This window comes from Corvus kubaryi, unplaced genomic scaffold (assembly GCF_017639235.1).
Source record: "Corvus kubaryi isolate FWS band 111438036 unplaced genomic scaffold, C.kubaryi_AGA036_p1.0 74, whole genome shotgun sequence".
NCBI classification, from domain to species: Eukaryota; Metazoa; Chordata; class Aves; order Passeriformes; family Corvidae; genus Corvus; species Corvus kubaryi.
In genome coordinates, this window is record NW_024582061.1 from 10,058,311 (window position 1) to 10,076,877 (window position 18,567).

Consider the following 18,567-nt stretch of genomic DNA (forward strand, 5'->3'; position numbering starts at 1 on the left):
AGTTGAAATAATGCAACTTAATGTCTTCAGATTTGTCTCCCTCTAGTTGCACAGAACAGCAAAACTTTAGAGAACCACAAAAAGTTATTGGGTTAAAATACTTCTAACAAGCCTGCCTCTTCTCTGAGCTGCTTTCAAAAGATGTGTTAGACTATCTAGACAGTCTAAGATTATTGTCACCCTTTAAACAGCAGGGCTTCTGCTACTTAAGGAGCTTACTATTATAATTTTTCTGTTACCTTAGACTGACTTGTTCTCCGACAAAGCATGTCCCTCTTTTAAAGTGGAGTGAGAACCAGTTGGGATGAACTCTTAAGGAACCAGCTGAAATACTCAAGGAGTGATAAAGCCCTGCAAAAGTCCATGTTAGGTTGTTGTGTAGGAGCACAGGTATATTTATGCCAAATTTGGATGTAATACTTTCTGCAGGAGCTGGTGCATTGAGATCATCTGGCTTTTTAGTAGAAACACTTTGGTCTCATCCCAAGTTACTTGCTTGCAGTATATCTCTTAGGTGCAGTTTTTAGATTGTCTGGAAATGCCATCCTAATAAAAGATCTGTACTTACTGGCGTAGGCTCTCTTGGGAGGAAGTAAACCTTGAGTGATGCAGCTTTGATTTTTAAGTTTGCTCTGTCCTTCAAATTAAATGTGACTGTCCTTAGACGCAAGTGCCTAATTTTGCGCTAGATGCAGTCAACTTTACGTTAGACTATAAGAAATTGAAGTGAATTAATCTAGTGAAAGGTGTTCCTGCCCATGGCAGGGAGGTTGGAACTAGATAATCTTCAGTCTCTCTTCCAACCCAAACCATTCTATAAAATATGTGGCTTAACTAGTTGTAGCAACAGGAAGATGACTTTTTTCTGATAAAGCGAAAGCTTGATTCAAGAAATATCAATAACAGCACAGAATTCCTTGGCCCACAGTGTCTGACACCTCTTGGTTGCTCTGGAAGTGTATTGGATAAGGGATCTTGTCCTGCTTCCAGTATTAGATTTAATATAATTTCTCCTTATTAGGTGCCTAAACCTGTACATCAGCCAGCTGCAGAATTTTGCTCTACTTCAACTCTTCCAAAAGATCCAGTATTGAGAAGGGAAAAACTTCAGGATCTGATGACTCAGATACAAGGGACTTACAACTTCATGCAAGTATGTTTTTCTGTGCTGTTGTAGCACAAAGCTCCAGTTCCTACTGGGTTAGGGAGAACGGTGCTGACAATGTGTGTTGGCACTGAATGAATGAATTTACCTCTAATTAGCTAACAGCAGCTTGTCAAGTGAGAATGTTTCATTTGTGTCTAGACTTTAATTTTTTTTCTACCCAATGGTGATCTTTTTTTGAAAGGAGTCCATTCTGGATTTTGATAAAGCTTCACCAAGTGCCATTGGTTCATCCCAACCTCCTTCAGTTACTCCAGCAAGTAGTCCTGTAGGTAGGTGATACTATAAGTGTAAATGGTATGTAAAATTTTGCAAGCACTAACAGGGTTTGCTTGGGCTGTAGATCAGTAGGCCTGGTGAAGATAGCTTGTTTAATTATAAAGAACAGACCATGCTAAAAGACTGGGTGGATCTTGGGCTGTAGATCTCAGTTACCCAGTTTATTAATTTTTTTCTTAATCTGGAAAGTGGGTATCTCTTCTGTGGTAAAAATATTTTTATCATTGAATACCTGTCCTCTTTTACCAAAAACCTGAAGTTTTCAATTGGGTGTAGTTTGCTGATGCTAGGTTTAAATATTTGCAGTCCACATGATAAAAATAGTTTGTATCTTCACATACCAAATATTTTAAAATAATAGAACTGCACACTGAAACTATTATGCAGTGTTTGAATTTAAAAGTAAATGTTGCTTAATGCATTCTACTTTTACAGCTTCAAAAGAGCAGAAACTGCCAAGTCAGAGTGATTTTCTTCAACAGCCCCTTCAGGTAAGTTGAAGTTAGGGCTGCCCTGAAGAGGCAGATAGAAGTTATTTACCAGCATGGACTTATACTTGAGTTGTTTTTCTTGTCAGTTGCTTTGTATTTCATACAAGGTAATAGCTTGTGAGTCTAAGATCACTCAAATGCTGACAAAGCTGGCTGCTCTTCTGGTTGAAAAGGGGCAATAAATGCTTGAAAATTCTTGAAGTATGTTGAAGACATGCTGAAATAGCTTGCATATTTTACCTATAGATTCAGGTCATAGCTAGTAGTTGTGTGCAGAAGAACAGCTAGTTTCTTTCCTAGGTAGTGCATGTTTCCATTTTCAGGATCCTTACACCAAAGATTGTGTCTCAAGCTTTGGTAATTGTGGTTAAATGAACCTTAAATTGACTCACTGTGCTTGCATGTCTTGTGACTTTTGCTTTTAAATGTTTCCTTGCCACTAGCGAGAATTCCTAGAAAACTGACTAACTGGTCAAAACACTTTGGTCCCTGCCTTATTGTGAGGCTTACTTGGATGTGCTCAGGGTGTGAGTCTTAGTGAAACCAAACATTTACGTTCAATATTTTCGAAACCTTCTCTCTGTCTTCTCTCCTTGCAAGCCTGCTGCTTCATCCATGGCACTGCATGGTTCAAACACTTCCCTAGCATCTGCTGATCACGCTCTTTCTGGCTCTGAAACTGAGGACTTGGTGACACCACAGGTACCATACCCTGGGGTTCACTGGCATTCAGATCTGTGTGACAGCCAGCCCTAACAGAAAGCTGAGCTGGGGCCCTCCTGAGTAGCTGTACTTGAACAACATACAGGGACAGAATGCAAGTGGCAGCAGTAGTATAGCCTGCAATCTGGAATACTTAAAGATGGGTGGAAAAGTCTTGCTAGTACTGCATGAATGCAAAGTGAACAGTCTGCTCCTTGACACAGGAAGGGTGTGGGATGAAAAATGCTCACTAAAAAGTGTGGTGCACATTCTTGTGGGAACATGGGAGCAGCATAAATATTTGCTTTGGGTACAGTGTAGAATATTCCCTCTAATGATGACAAAGGTTGCATAAATTTGGGATGGGTACTGTCATGAAACAGCAGAACCTGTGTGTAACCTGAAGACTGAGATGTTCTCTCAAGCACTAACTGAAGAAATACTGGGAATCTGACTTCCTTATGTTCAGCTAAGACCTAAAACTTTGCTTAATTGCATTTATGTGCAGTTAAATCTTCAAATAACATTCAAATAGTGTTTAGAGCTGAGAAGTTTCAATTTATGCAGATCACTGTCTTAAAGATCTCTTGTGAGTTGTATTGCTGTGTTCAAGAACACAGCTGGCTCTTTCCTGTTGGACTCTATAACTGAGTATGTAGATCATAATGGGAAATGTTCTCTTTACATTTTTTTTGCTGATGTACATGTTACCAGCATACTGTGTATGTAGTACTTACTTTATTTCTCACTATACTATATAGCTGAATATAATGCTCTGACAGGGCTATTAGTCTTACTACCTCTTGAATCAGCAGTTCTGTCCCAATTCTTGACACCTTCTCTCACTTCTACAGTGCCATGAGACTCCTTGTGCTGAGAAGAATTCAATGATTTTGCTGTTCAATATGCATCCAGAAGGCTTGTGCTGTGCTATAAAGTAGAACATCTGATTTAGTAGAATGTTCTGAGATTTCTTGCAAACTTATTGTTTGGAATTTGGGTTGCTTGTGCCCAGCCTATCTCTAGTCCCTTCAGCTTGAAGTCTAGTGTGTCTTTCTTTCCAGGGAAAGCAGTAGATGAGTTTTTGTTCCAGCACAACCAGGGAATACGCACCATGGTGACAGTGCTCCTCCTGGTGTGCAAGTACATCCCAGTGCTGTCTGAGGCACTGTGATGTGTACATGGTGAGCACAGGACTGGTAGTCTTTAGCCCTAGGCTCTGTATTTAAGTATTAAGCAACTCCTAAACTTTACAAGTGTGAGCTAACTACAGAACATGCAGGCTTTGCAAAGCCTTCTTTGACAGAGCTTACCAGAAGCTCAACTTATCTTTCCATTTGATTCAGTGAGACAGGTGTGTGTTGCAGGCTTCACTGTAAGTGCTTGCAGTAATCTACTGTTCTTAAAATGATCTGACTTTGCAGGGCTAGTTGTACAACCAGTTGTGTAAGAAGAGTAATCTAAATTTGGATCTCTAAAGGTAATTACTTGAAGCTTTGGTTAAGATGACTGTTTAGTGCTTTGGACTTAGTATTTGTGCTGGTCTTTCAAAATCTATTTGTTTCAACTTTTCCACTGGTGTTTCATAGCTTTACCAGAACTCTGTAGTGCTGCTTGTAATAGCAGGTGCATTATGGCTTCTTCTAGGCAGCAACATCACTTTCTCAAGAGAATGAGAAATACACTTCCCAGCCTCTATATCAGACAAGTTCACGTATTTCTGAGCCACTGATACCTAAAAAGATTGAAATTGCCCAGGTGAGCTATCACAAGTAAGGTAAATATTTAAGTTGCTGAAATGGTAAGGCTCTAGATGTGGTCCTTTTGACTCCTGATTCCTAAAAATATTGGTGTTCTAAATCAACATTTCATTTTGCCATCTGCACAGCTGAGGCCTAATGCTGGTTAATACTTTGTCTGGACAACTCAGCATTGTTTCTAATCTGAAGCATAATTAAGTGGGAAAGGGAAAAAAATCAGACCCTCTAAATTTCCTAAGTTCTTCCAGAAAAGAGAAGTAATTTTTAATATTAGTCAAAGAATCTTCTATCAATAAATGGAACAGAAAGCATTCTGTGTGTCCTTCGTGGTAGGGAAAAAATACCTAGTGTCTCTTTATTGTGATATTATGCCAAAGAATGGTATGTATAGTAGCTCATAGGCACATTTCACTTAATCAGCAGAGACTGCAATAGAAGTACTGTTTGCTGAGGATGCACAGCAAGATTTGAAATTGTAAGCAAAAGCTATTTTGTAGCTCTACTATGTCCAAATGTCATCCTGTAGAAACTGCTGACTTCTGTCAGGCTAGGCTTTAGAACAAATTAACTGCTTCTGTTACTGCCTGATAATTATCAAGTGACCTTTCATTACATTTGTTCTTCCCCCAGGCAACTATTCCCCTCCCAAGTGAGCCACAGTCACCATTGCCTACTTCAAGCACCCCCATGCCATCAGTGCCACCAGCGCAAAGCTTTCAGTCTCCTCCAGCAAGCAGCAGCTCTGTCACAATAACAGCAGCTCCCTTTCAGGCTATGCAGACTGTAAGTATGCAACACGCAGAAAGAATTGACAGTGATGTAACTTGGGACTAGCACTGAGGAACTGGCTCCTCTTGGAATAGTGCCAAACTCGATAGATCGTTTTGTTTTAACAATAAAACCTAGATTAGTCCTCTGGTTCTCTAATGCCTTCAGAACTTAAAACACATCAGCTAAGAACAAAGATCCTGGAAAACACATCAGCTAAGAACAAAGATCCTGGTTTTGCTCTGTATAGTCCCCAAGACACTAATACTAGGATATTTTAGTAGCCTCAAGGAACTAAGAGGGAGAAGTCAGGCCTGAAATTAACAGATTTATAGCTATGCCCTAAAGTAAGGTTTGATGTTACAGTTTTCTTGGGAAAAGATTTCAAATTAAACAGACTTCACTGGAGAACAGGAATCCTGAAGTATATAGCTGTTAGGACAAAATGCTTTCAGAAGCCTGAGTTTGTCTTGCTGCTTTTTATAGTGTTTGTTTCAGTGGGGTAAAACTCAGTCCAATGGAATTATGGAAAATGTCTTTTTGGTAAAACTGGCGTTGCTCATTATCCTAAGTTGTTAACAAGCAGTCAGTGTACATATCCAGGAAACAGACCAAACAGTCTGAGATGTTTGCTGCAAATATGAGCATCAGTAATAGTGTATGGCCTCAAAAAATAGTATCAAACATTGTTACTTCCTGGTAATCTGCAGTGCAGGCTTAGAGAGGTTCAGAGGAAGGCTCTGCATTTCATTAGGTTCAACTGCAGAGAAGGTAACATTGTTTACTCCTCTGGTACGTTCTTCAGAAGATGATACAAACATTCATTTAATGTTTTCCTCAAAAGCAAGCTTTAGATTCTCCAAAGGCATTCTCCATTTTAATGAAAGTACCAGTGCAATTCACAACTTGCTGGATAATCTCTGTCTTGCAGTATGGGGACATATGTGGTAGGAGCTGGTGGAAGAAGGTAGCTAATAGCCTTTCAAATCACAGGAGTCAACAACTAAAACATCTGAGACATCCTGCTGTGGTCTGTAGTAAAATCACTGCATTGACTTTTTCTGCTTGGTTTTCTGTATTTGTAGAAGAGGTCCAAGTAGAACCTACCTCAGAGGCACAGAATTGTGATGCACATTACAAATAAGTGGTAGGGAGGTGGGTTTTTTTCTAAGCTAGATATGTTTAAGTTATGCGAAGTGGCTAGGTGGTGATTTTCTCCTGAAAGTGGAGAAGTAGCAGCATGCTATGATTGAGGAATCCAGAGTCTTTTGGGGACCCAGTCTATAAGGTAAGGGTCTGTCATGGTATAAATATGGAGTCTTGGTCTCAGTCATTCTGGTTATGTCGGAACTTGTCTGTGTTCAGAGTGCTTTGATCATAACAATACCACTGAAAGTTCACTTGAACGAATGCCATGTTTTCAGAGATGTTAAATGTCCAAGATTGCTCTTGGGATTTTTGGGTAAACCTGGCAAACATCTGTCACTAAGTCATGAAGATGTTCATTCCTCTTGTAGTGGTAGGAATCTTTAACTTTGCAGTGCAGGGTTCTCTTCTTCCCTACATTGCTTAGATTCTCATTGCTGCCAGGAAAACATAGCCATTGCACTTGAGTAGATAGCCAGGATAATTCCTTGCCAAATAGTGGTATCACAGTGACAGTAATGGAAGTATCTGATTACAGGTTTTCAAACATCCTCTTGCTGCTCTTGTGCTTATGGAAGCTTAAAGGCAGACTTGGCCTGTAGCCCTAGTCCTTGATTTGAATTCCACCTCTAACCCTCACTGCAGGAAAAAGCAGACCACTTGCTACAAATACTTCAGCATGCGGGTGTTGACAGCCTGACTGCCCTGCATTCTCAAATTTCTTTTTCTAAAAGGATTAGCTTTGGATCACTTTGTTTACCAGATGAAGTGATCAAAATTTAAAAAAAACCAACCAAACAAAACAAACCACCAAAACCAACAAAGCCTGTTTTTTTTACAGTGGTTCAAAATTTATGCTCAACACTTCAATATCATGAGGCATTTCCATGCTGCCTCTTAGAGGCAATACTGGGTTTCATGACCCTGGAAAAAGTATTTGTTTCTTGCTTTTTAATTAAAGGGCATCAGCAAATGGGAAGAATTGTCAAGCTGTGAAGCTGTTTCTTGCATCGTGTAGCTGTGCCTTTTGCCCAAGTCTGTCTTCAGAGAGTTTATAGTCTTGGAAAATGGTCAGATACATGTGTAGACTCAGTACCAGTAGTGCTGACAGTTCTTTATGTGAAATTTAGATCCTTTTAATCAAAATAGACTTTGCCTATTTGATGTTGATACTAGTTGATACTTTTAACAGCATTATTTCTGGTGATTGTGTTATTGGCTATAAAGTAATACAGTCACTGAAGTGACTGGAGTCTGGCTGATTAGATTTAACTAACAGTAATATCTTCTCATAATTGTACTGCCCAGACTATAACATTTGAATGACAAGGCTCATGTAGGGTAAGTGTTTACTCTTGGGGAATTTTAAATGAGTAGAAAAGATGAAGTTGACTTTACTGAAGGGGTAAATGATGTCTAATATGGTGTCTGAGTGGATAGCAGTGTTGCATCAGGTTCCAAGACACATATAAACACCCAGGTTGTTCCTAAATGGGAATATCTCATCTCAATGTAAGCTGTCCCAGCTTCAGGTTGAGCTGTAGGACAGGTAGTCAGTGGATTTCACAGTGGATTTCCCATAGAAGGAAAATAGCTTGTTGTATGGTAATCGTTCTACTGATAAGAGTACAGTAGCTCTGCTGATAGAGTACAGTAGCTATGGTCAATCAAGCTGTTCCTTGGGTACTAGCTACATAAACAGGAGTGTGTTCTGTGAGTTTACTGAGAGAGAAGAGGATGGGTTGATGTATGGTGTTCTTGATTATTTCTAAGAAACAGTTGGTGTTCTAGAGATGTTAAAAAGCATATGGATTTAAACCACAGCCTAGCAGGGTGGTGGCATAGGTAGAGACTTTAGCTGGTAGTGTTAAGCACTCGTTTTCAAATATGTTGTAGGTATTTAAAGTGAATGCACCACTGCCTCCACGTAAAGACCAGGAAATTAAAGAGGATTCTTCATATTCAGCAGGATATAACCAGAGTTTCTCCACAGCAAGTACACAGACTCCTCCTCAATGCCAGTTGCAATCTTCTCATGTTGCAGAACAAACCTCTCTTTCACAAGAATCTCTGTCTTCAGGTGAGAACTGCACTTGGATCTGTATTTCAAGTAGTCTTTAAGTATGTTCTGTTTATATCACTATTTAAATTCATTATCATGTGCTGTTGAGTTCTTCTAACCCAGTGAAATTCTTAACAGGTGCTACATAAATGTCTAACATTAGGCATACATCAATTCTAATGTAGTTGATGGTATGTAAACTTAATTTCAAAACTGCTAGCAGGATGAAAGGCTGGTTCAAACTTGTTTCTATATTAGATGAACAGACTGTTGTCACTTACATGCCTGAATTTCTCACCAGTAGGTGAGAAATTCAAGTATGTGGTGATACTTGCCAGTCAAACAATCATTTGCTTAGAATAGCAGCAATGATGAAATACTCTTATTTAAAATCATTAATCTGGTCTCTGGTAGTAGTGCTGTCAGTGCTGGGAGCTGCTGAATGCTAAGTAAGAAAGCTGGGATAAGTTTTCAATCTGACCTGAGAAGTACCGAACTAGTAAGTGGTCTTGAGCTGTTGCATTCAACACAAACCTGACCTACTTGACATTCAGGTAGTGCACCAGGTGGATTTGTATAGCTGGCACTAAATTTGACATGAAACTGGCCCCTAAATATCTTGAAGTTTTAGGATGAAAGAAAGTGACAGCTAGGGATCTGTATTCATAACGCTATCTAATGAAATGGCTCAAGGTCATTTAAAACTGCTGTTTTTCTGCCAGAGTGGTTTTCATAGGTCTTAGGCTAGAAACAGACTGATAGTGTGTGAAGTGAATGAGACATTAAGAACTCAAAAGAGCAGTGTAAGAGTAGCAGTCAGGAAAGCATGTTTAGCTTCAATGCTCTTTCTGATCTCTGAGACTACAGGTGATAAGCATTCTGTACTTTTTTTACAGAAAATTGTAATTTTTTGATTAGCCTTGTGCAGTGACTCTGCACAGACCTCATGTGCAGAGTGTTTATACTATTGTTTTGGATCAATTTTAAGCTTTTTGGATTGAAATAAAGCATGGTCTTGTGAAGTACGTTCATGGTTGCAAGGTTTGTATTTAAAGCTAACCAGTCACTCACCCCTGTGAGTGAAAAGCATTCTTTAGTACATTTTGCTTGGAGTTGAACTGCCTAATATGTGGTAGGAATGCCTGTTGAAGAGACTGAACCCAAATATCTGCTTTCCATAGCCATCATTGCTATCTAGCTGTGGTGGTTTGTCTCACTGTTTCAACAGATGTCAGTACTGAGGTGACCTAGTTTATCAGTGAAAATTCTTAATCAAATGTTATTTGATTTTAACCTAAATTGGGTTTTTTCATGCCACTGGCAAGCTTGTTCTCACCTATGCTACTGACTCTTGTTGAATGCATTAGGGACTTACACTGAGAGCCTGAGCTGTCCACAGTAGACTTTAACAAGCATTACACTTTACAAAACAAAGGGAAGGATCCAATCACTTAAATGAAGTAATAAAGGGACAGAAGAACAGAATATTCAGAGCAGCTTAATTGGTCTCTGAATGTCCTAATGCTGCCCTTGCTTCTATGCACGGTAACTTACTGCAGTTATAAAAAGCTTTGAATTCATGTGTGCCTTCTGTTTTTAAGCAGTGAACTATCAACCTGATGGAGCTGTTCCTGTTAGCAATGGTAGCCTTGCCTTTTATCCAGCACAGGCTAATGTTATTCCCAGACCCCCTCAGCCTTATCTCAACAGTCGTGGGTCTGTCAGAGGATCTGCTAGAGGTGGAAGGTCGCTGGCTAACTCGTATCGCTCCCCTGGTGGGTACAAAGGTACGTCTGTATTTGCTATCATCCTAAAAAAGATCTAATGTACTACCACTGGAACGTGATTTAACACAACACAGTATTAAATTCATGTTCTATATATACGAAACATCTCAAAACAAGGCTGTAAGGGCAATGTGCAGAGAACGGGGCCCTCTGTTGTAGAATTTAAGGAAGTTCATTCTGACTTTTATTTGTGGTCCCTGTACTTGAGATGTCAAGCCAAATGGCAGAGCAATTTCATAGCTTCCCTAAACATGAAGATAGGAACTTTCAGTAACAGGTTATTAGATTACTCATATGGACTTTTCTGTTGGCAATTTCACTTGCTGTTCTGAACTTTTTACCCACTTAATTCTTTCTCCTGGCATCTTGCTGACAAACTGGGCAGGCATCTTTCTTTTCAGATATCACTTGCAGTGTTTGCCCAAAATAAGGTATTTTTTGCTTAGTACTGCTCACTTTAATATTACCAGCAGAAACCAAGATGGGGGAGAGGTTCCCAATAGTGAAGAGCCCTTCTAGATGAATTACAAACTGAAGAGCTTTTTAAGAGGAGGCTTATTTGGTCTCTGCAGACCAGTTATTCTTTTGCTGCTAGCTGAAGTACTATAGAGAGTTTCAGCTGACTTTAAGCAGTTACTAAATTAAGGTTGTTGGTAGCTACCAGCTGCAGGTTGTGGCCTATTCCCCTTTGAAGTGGAAGGGCATTTAGTCTGTGATAGGTGCTTCAGTTGTTGGGCTGAGCCCGCTCAGTACCTTGTAGGAACATGTACCAGATGATGAGTTTTATAGTTGTGACTTAACAGCCATCCGGGGTTTGGTGGTGTCTGGTATGGAATTGCTTGCAGCTCTGCTTTGGTAGTTAAATTATAGCTTAAGTTAGTAAGCTAATAGCTAAAAAGGCAAAAATTATAGTAACACCTAAATGTATAACAGTAATAGCTCAGTGTATGTAACAGCAAAAGAAAATGTTTCTTAATTCTACCTTAAATCCCTTTTCTGGAGTTAGGAAGCTTTTCAGCTGTTCTGGGATGTCCCATTAGTATCACAGGCAATGGATAGGGTCTGATATTAATATTTTTAAACATGCAATTTTGAGATAGCCAGTGTGTAAGTTATGAGTAGCTAATGAAATGCATTTGTTATAGGAGTAGCAAGGCCCCTATTCAATTCCAAATTTAAGAATAGCTGTGTTACTGCATAACTTAATGTACATAATTGCCAAAAAAAGAGTTATAGTTATATTCTGGACTTGTAATGCAAATCAAACAATGAATGATACTGAATAATCAACTCTATTTGAACAGGTTTTGATGCTTACAGAGGTTCACCTTCATTAGCTAATGGCAACTATGGCCAGTTACAATTTCCTGGTAGAGATTATGCTGGAATGCCATATTCTCAGAGGGTAAGTATTGACTTTATTTCCAGTAGCCTTCTGCTGTACAGGAGCCAAATCTTCTAACATGGTAGCCTTTCATTATCTTAACAGGTGAACTATTACTTACAAGCTAGAGGTTAGTTTTGTTTCATAGACAAACCCTTTTGTGGAATGGTAGACAGCAGCTGAAATAAGTTAGTTCAGAAAGGTAACATCGCCGTATGGCAGGTTGATTTTAGTCTGAAAGGAATCTTTGAAATGCAAACAGATGGTAAATAACATATTGTATGAGTCTAGTCTATTATTTTAAAAGTTGGTTCACTAAAATGCCTCTGTAATGTAAAATAATGAACACCTAAATGGACTGGCTGAGAATGTGGTTAGGCCAAAAAACATGTGCCCCCCGGCCCGGCCCCCGCCCCCAAAAACAAAAAGTAGGAAGACAAAGGTTCCTGGTGGGTTCCTGGTGTGAGGAGGGTCTGTCAGTGTCTTCTGTGCAGGCTCATGGACTTTGAACAGACATGAGATTTAAGGGTAGTGCTCATAACCTCAACTGAGTCCATAGTTCAGAAGCTAACTTGCTACAACAGGCATCAAAGTAGATCTTTAACTTCATACAAGCTACTATAAAAGTAAATTTTCCATAAGTAAAGCTGTTTATCTGCATCTTGTTTCTGAGCTCTGTCACTGTCTATGCTAGAGATTTGAATAAATTGAGCAAAAAAAGTGTATTTGCCTCACTTGAGTTCAGATTTGCTTATAGCCATCTTCCTAACACTTCTCTTTAAGGATGTTAATTACCAGCAGTGCTATAAACGAGGTGGGATAAGCAGCGGTCCTCGAGCAAATTCAAGAGGTAAGGCTGACATCAGTGGTCCAGTATGTGCTTGGGCATTGCAGCTGGGGTGTTACTGGGAACAGTGTGAAAAGCAGAATACCATCACTCACCTAACAGATTGAGCTTGGTGTAAGTTAACCAAGCTTAGGTGGAGGCTTGAGTGCGGTTCTTACACAGAATTGCACAGCAAGAAGATTTAATTTTACTCTTCTTAGTCTGGAGTCTTCATGACCAAGTTCTGACACAATGGTACCTTACTGAATGTCACAAATAACCTGACTAGGAAAATGCACTCAGGGCAGTTCCCTGTGTTCTAGTTGGAGTCCAAGCATGAATAGCATGTGTTTTGAAGAGCTGGAAACAAGATGATTTATTCCTATTCTGTGTGCTGGAAAAAGAGGGACTTCCAGTGCTACAGATGAGAAGTGAGATGAAGAGTAGCTGTAGATCACTATTTTAGAGACTGAAGGGAAATTACGGCATACTGTGGAAGCTGTTTTAGGGTAAAGCAGGTCATATCCTAGTTTGAGGGATGATTCATAGAATATACCTCAGAAGAGAACTAAATATGAGATCATGGTGAATTAATAGCTGAAAGAAGTACTCATTAGCATCAAGATCTCACAGCAACTTCACTTATTTTATAGTTTGTTTTAAGGTGTTGTTTCCCAGTGGAAATAACAATGGTTTGCAACTTGAGTGTGACTGCTCTAAATTTCTCAGATTTATTAATTTTTTCATCATAGACCCTTTTAACTTGAGTATTTGAAAAGATTAACAGCTTTAATTTGGGGAGTGAGGTGCAGAGAACTTAAAAGCAACTCTAGTTTGTCAGACTTTAAATATTCTAGCATCATAAATTGGTAAGGTCTACTAGAAATGCAACTACAGTGAGTAACATGAAGTGAAAATTCAGATCTTGAAGGTGCTGTGGCTCTCACTTTGTCAGTATTTTTCAGCAATTCCATTTTATTTCCCCTCAGAAGTTAGCATATGCTTTTTAAGATGACACATGTGACATACTAAAGCTAAAACGATTGCAACCTACTGCCCTCTCTTACTTAGAAGTATAAGAAGTAATTGTTCATTGCTCAGTTATGTCCCATCCTGCTCAATGCAAGTGTGATGAATGTAAGCCCACTTCACAGTTCTGTTCTCACTGGGGTCCTTTGACAACTTGCTGTGGCTGAAAGATCAATCTGCTGCAAAGCCTGTGTACTTGCTGCTTGAGATTATGCCTGCAGGCTTAAGGGTTTTAATACTTACAGCTGCTAATGGTTCTTAACAGCAGGGTGGAGTGACTCCTCTCAGGTGAGCAGCCCAGAACGAGACAATGAGACCTTTAACAGTGGGGACTCTGGGCAGGGAGACTCCCGCAGCATCACCCCTGTGGATATGCCAGTGACGAGCCAGGCTGCCACCATACTCCCAGTGCACGTCTACCCGCTCCCACAGCAGATGAGGGTTGCCTTCTCTGCCGCTCGAACATCCAACCTGGCCCCTGGAACTCTAGACCAGCCCATTGCATTTGACCTGTTGCTCAACAACCTTGGAGAAACTTTTGATATCCAGCTTGGTAGGTTCAACTGTCCCGTGAATGGTACCTATGTCTTCATCTTCCACATGCTGAAACTGGCTGTCAATGTCCCACTGTATGTGAATCTCATGAAGAACGAAGAGGTCCTTGTGTCAGCCTATGCAAATGATGGGGCTCCTGACCATGAAACAGCTAGCAACCATGCAGTCCTGCAGCTGTTCCAGGGAGATCAGATCTGGCTACGGCTGCATCGGGGAGCCATCTATGGAAGTAGCTGGAAATACTCCACCTTTTCGGGATACCTCCTTTATCAGGACTAAAATCCAGTGCGATGTTTACAAAAGAGCTGCTCCAAACACCTTGGTGAGGGGGGTGGGACTAGCTTTGCACTTACTACTGACTTTATAGAGGATATGTGGTTCCATTATTGGGGGGAAATGGTGGTCCTGTTTTGCAAGGTGAAATCATGGAGTTGGGGTACTGAATCAGCACTAATTTGGCACTTTATCAGTTGTGATGTAGCCTTGCTAATAAAGCTGTGAATGTATATTGTTTGCACTTACCCTAAACTGTATTAATGTCCAGCTTACTACACTATTGATTGCCTCAAGTATGGGCTATTCACAATGCCTTGTTGTGCCTCAATAAAACAAGTTAATATGCATTTTAGTATTAATTTTGCCCGTGGTTTTAATTTTAAGACATATCACTGACCTTTTTCCTGATTTGGTCTGTACATGACTATTACACAGAACTGGTGTCAAAGTTTCAATAATTTAGGGTAATTTGTATTTAACTGGGATTATTTGGTTTTGTTCTTGCTTAATGCCATTCTCAAGAGTGTTACCTTGATCAAAATGAATTCAGGATTTAGTTACCTTCTTTCTTTTCAACTGAAAGGTCAAGAAATTACAAGTGCAATGCTACATACTTCATTAGGACTACTTATTTTAAATACATACCCTGTCAAAATCTAGCATGGTCATAGTCTCAGTCCTTCAGTAGCGATGTGGTTGAAATTCTTAAACCTGAGAACAGTCACAGAAGGGGCTGGCTTACACTGTTATTCAGCTGCAATATATTTTAAAGTTAAAATTCAACTTTATGAAGCATAAATGTGTATGGCTTCCCCCTGCATGAGACCTGAATCAGATTTTTATACAGGCTCTTTCCTCATTTCAGAGAACTGCTGAGGAACTTGGTATTTGTTGTTGAAGCCTGGTGCTTGCATTTTAAATCAAACCTGAATACAAATGCTAGGAAGCATTTCTGAAATCCCTTTCTTACAGCTCTTGGGCTGTTTGACCAGCCTTCAGTACTCTTGTGGCCTGAGAACTGAACAGCCATGATGTATGTCCTTGTTGAAGCTGCAGTGTCAAATACTATAAATAGTTTCAATGTTTAAAATGGTAATATGAACTAGTAAGAAGGTAGGTCACTGGCTCTCTCATTTCAAAAGCTTCAGTAGATTGTTTTAGCCGTATAAAGCACTTATCTGAGTGTACTAAATTAGCTGGTGCACAAGCCTGACTGGTATATCTAAGGCTGAAGCAGAACTATGCAAAGTGAAAGCAGCTGAGCTATCTGCTTTTTTAAATAAAAGTAAAAACCTAAACTGAATAAACTTCAAGCCTAGTATAAAGCTGCTGTTTCTTGTTAAGTGGTTTCACACCTTCCAACTTCAGTTTGCCCTTACTACCATGCAGATGCCACAACAAGTCTGGCATGACTTCATAAAGTTACTGGCATAAAGATCTTGATTTGTTCCAAGCTCAGCTTTTTTTCCATACAGATTTTTAGAGGGTGATCATACTTCAAGTCTTGGTTTAGTTCCTTTGGCAAATTTTGAGAGGAGAAGTTGAGGTAGGAGAAGCTTTAGGGAACCTAGTTTTTACCACTACAAAAATGTCAAGCCTTAACTCTTGTACACTAAGCCTGTATTTTGTAATTTTTAAAATGGTAGTTCTGACTTTAGCCAACAAAGAGGTTTATTTCTAGAACATGCACTACAGAATAAGTGGCAGTTTAACTAGATAGGAGGTAAACATTTCAATTTCAGAGCTGTATCTTGTAGAAGAGGTTTTAAATTCCTAGCTAAAAGGAATTACAGCCAGAGTTGTGCAGGTAAGATGAAATATGAAATCTAATCATACAATTCCTTGACTGTAAATCATGTAGTGGATGGGGTTTTTTTGAAAGTGAAGGTTTTTAGGCTTTATCAGCCTGAATCACAATCTTTTCAGTAGTAGCTACTTTAAAATAAAATGTCTGGTTTTGTCCTATTCTTTTTTATTGAAAAGAACACATAACTTGGAGAAGTCTCATCCCTTAGAATAACTAAAAAATATGAGTGACTTAATCCTGTGGGTTTCTCACATAGTACCTTTTTAGCTAGAGCTGTTTGTTTTCACTGTTTCTAGCCACCTTGTGAACACAGGTTTTAGTAACCTCTGTTAAAAAAAGGAATATAAGTACAACTGAACAGGTACTGTCCTAAAGAAGTTTTCAGACTAGAAGCAACTCAAAAGACTGTTACTGAACCTTAAATGCTAAGAGTGTGTTTAAAAAAAACAATGCAGAAGACCAAGCAAAGCACCTTTTTGCCATAGCCATAGCTGGCCAAAATCCACTGATAGCAAATTGCTACTCTGATCTCCAAACTACCTAAAAATGTTATGTCATATGATTTTTCCATGATGATAAACACTAAGGTAGGGATATCTCATTATGCTTTTAGATTAATAATGGTTTTTGAAAACTTCCCAAAGTACTTCAGAATATTTCAGTGCATTTTCTACTGACACAGTTTTAGTCTAGTCAGTGTGTCCAGACTACTGATCTAGTTTTTTATTCTGCTTCTGGGCAAAGCATTTAACAGGTGAGTTTCACAACCTGGAAATACTTCACTGTGTAGTTTTCATGTAAATACTGTCTGACAGTGTAAGTTGTCTTTACACTCCTTTTTTTCTCAGTAATTGTTAAATGAAGTTGATTGGATTGTTGCATTAGGAAAAATGCCTTAACTATATGAGGAATATAATCAGGTCTAATTAAAACATAGAAAGGGGTGTCATAGTTCTGCTACATTTCCTGTTGCTGTCTGCTGTGCACATTGGATACCACCTAAATTCTCTCTGATTTACTTCTCTCGTGCAGCCTGCTGAAGACAAACTTTAAGGGTAAGAAACACTATGTTTGCATTTAGAGTGAGTAAATTTCTGTGTTTCCTTCTCTTGACACCAGCGAAATACTAGAAGGACCCTGAAATGGGGGGGTGTAATGGTTTGGCTGGGAGAGAGTTAATTCTAGTCAGAGTAACTGGTATGGGGTTGTATAAAACTGTATAAACAGTGTTGATAACTCAGGGATGTTTTGGTTATTGCTGAGCAGGCCTTGCACAGAGTCAAGGCCTTTTCGGTCTCTCACTCTGCCCCACCAGTGAGTGGGCTGGGGGAGCACAAGGATTTGGGAAGGGTTAAAGCCAGGACAGCTGATCCCAACCAACCCAAGAGATACCCCAGAGCAGATGACATTGTGCTTAGCAATCCAAGCTGGGGGAAGAAGTACTATATATAAAATAACCATTTGAGTTATGGTGTCTGAGATCTTAAGTCACCGTTACATGTGATGGAGCCCTGCTTTCCTGGAAACGGCTGAGCACCTGCCTGCCCATAGGAAGTGGTGAATGAATTCTTTGCTTGGCTTTGCTTGAGTTTCTGCTTTACCTGTTAAACTACCTTTATCTGAACCTGTGGGTTTTCTCACTTTTGTCTTTCCAACTCTTTTCCCTGTCCCGTTGGAAGGAGTGAGTGAGTGGCTGTGTGGGGCTGAGCTGCCAGCTTAGAGGGGTTCAACTCTGACAAAGGGTTTCTTAAAGTTTTCAAAATTCTAATGGACTTGTGACTTTTGTGGGTTTTTTCCAGGTCATGGAAGTGAGGGGAGACAATGAATAATCTCCCACCACTGCCATGGCTGACTTCCTGTGGCTGAGGAAACCTCCATCCTGCAGGCTGCAGTGGTGGTGCAGAGAATGTCACTGCTCTGTCCTGCTGGTTCAGTTTAGACACCTTTTCCTCCCTAACTGCTTTGTTATCTACAGCTGCTCCAACAAAACAGTCAGTGGGGGGGACGGCTTCAGAATTTTAGCTCTGATGAAGAGCTTGTGTCTGGAGGACTGGAATACATTTATCTGCTGCAGATCATCCTTGCTAGTTCTTTATTAAACCTATACATGTCTTGTGAAGGATATGAAAAGTCTGTTGTGTATTATAATTGGAGAGATGCAGTATCATAACCAGGTAAAAATGAATTAATCCTAGTTACACACTTGTTCACAAGTCTCTGATCAACTTAATTTTCTCCCAACTATAAACAATTCTATTAAGAATTTAAAAAACTTACACATTAGTATTTGTGGATTGAATGTTTCCTGGAAGCGTTGTACTTGAAAAAATAATATTGTGAAGACTAATCTGGCTGGAAAGTATTATGGAAAGTATTAGTTCATACAGTTTTTGGGCCCTAGAGTAAGGTTTGAGATGTGGTTGGTACGGAATGAAGGCTTTATGCTAAGTACAGATCCAATCCCTTTGTCATTAGTTTACTACAATGAAATAGGCACTACATTGAAAGCAGTGGTTTGCTGTTAGCCTGT

General features: G+C 39.6%; 1 protein-coding gene across 10 annotated transcripts in view; it reads left to right on the plus strand.

Annotated features, from left to right (window-relative positions):
• CAPRIN2 (caprin family member 2) overlaps window positions 1–14,577 on the plus strand; it is a 33,277-nt gene extending 18,700 nt beyond the window's left edge. For 3 of the 10 annotated variants that reach the window (XM_042050958.1, XM_042050967.1, XM_042050961.1), the window contains 11 exons: window positions 1,022–1,153; window positions 1,350–1,437; window positions 1,880–1,935; window positions 2,536–2,637; window positions 4,285–4,395; window positions 5,028–5,180; window positions 8,208–8,391; window positions 9,975–10,160; window positions 11,465–11,565; window positions 12,328–12,394; window positions 13,665–14,577. In XM_042050958.1, coding sequence (XP_041906892.1) covers window positions 1,022–1,153; window positions 1,350–1,437; window positions 1,880–1,935; window positions 2,536–2,637; window positions 4,285–4,395; window positions 5,028–5,180; window positions 8,208–8,391; window positions 9,975–10,160; window positions 11,465–11,565; window positions 12,328–12,394; window positions 13,665–14,233 — 1,749 coding nt within the window. In that variant the 3' untranslated portion in view covers window positions 14,234–14,577. The remainder of the gene's footprint in view (window positions 1–1,021; window positions 1,154–1,349; window positions 1,438–1,879; window positions 1,936–2,535; window positions 2,638–4,284; window positions 4,396–5,027; window positions 5,181–8,207; window positions 8,392–9,974; window positions 10,161–11,464; window positions 11,566–12,327; window positions 12,395–13,664) is intronic. The other 7 variants (XM_042050959.1, XM_042050960.1, XM_042050963.1 and 4 more) reach the window with 7 other exon arrangements.
• Window positions 14,578–18,567: the final 3,990 nt, after the last annotated feature.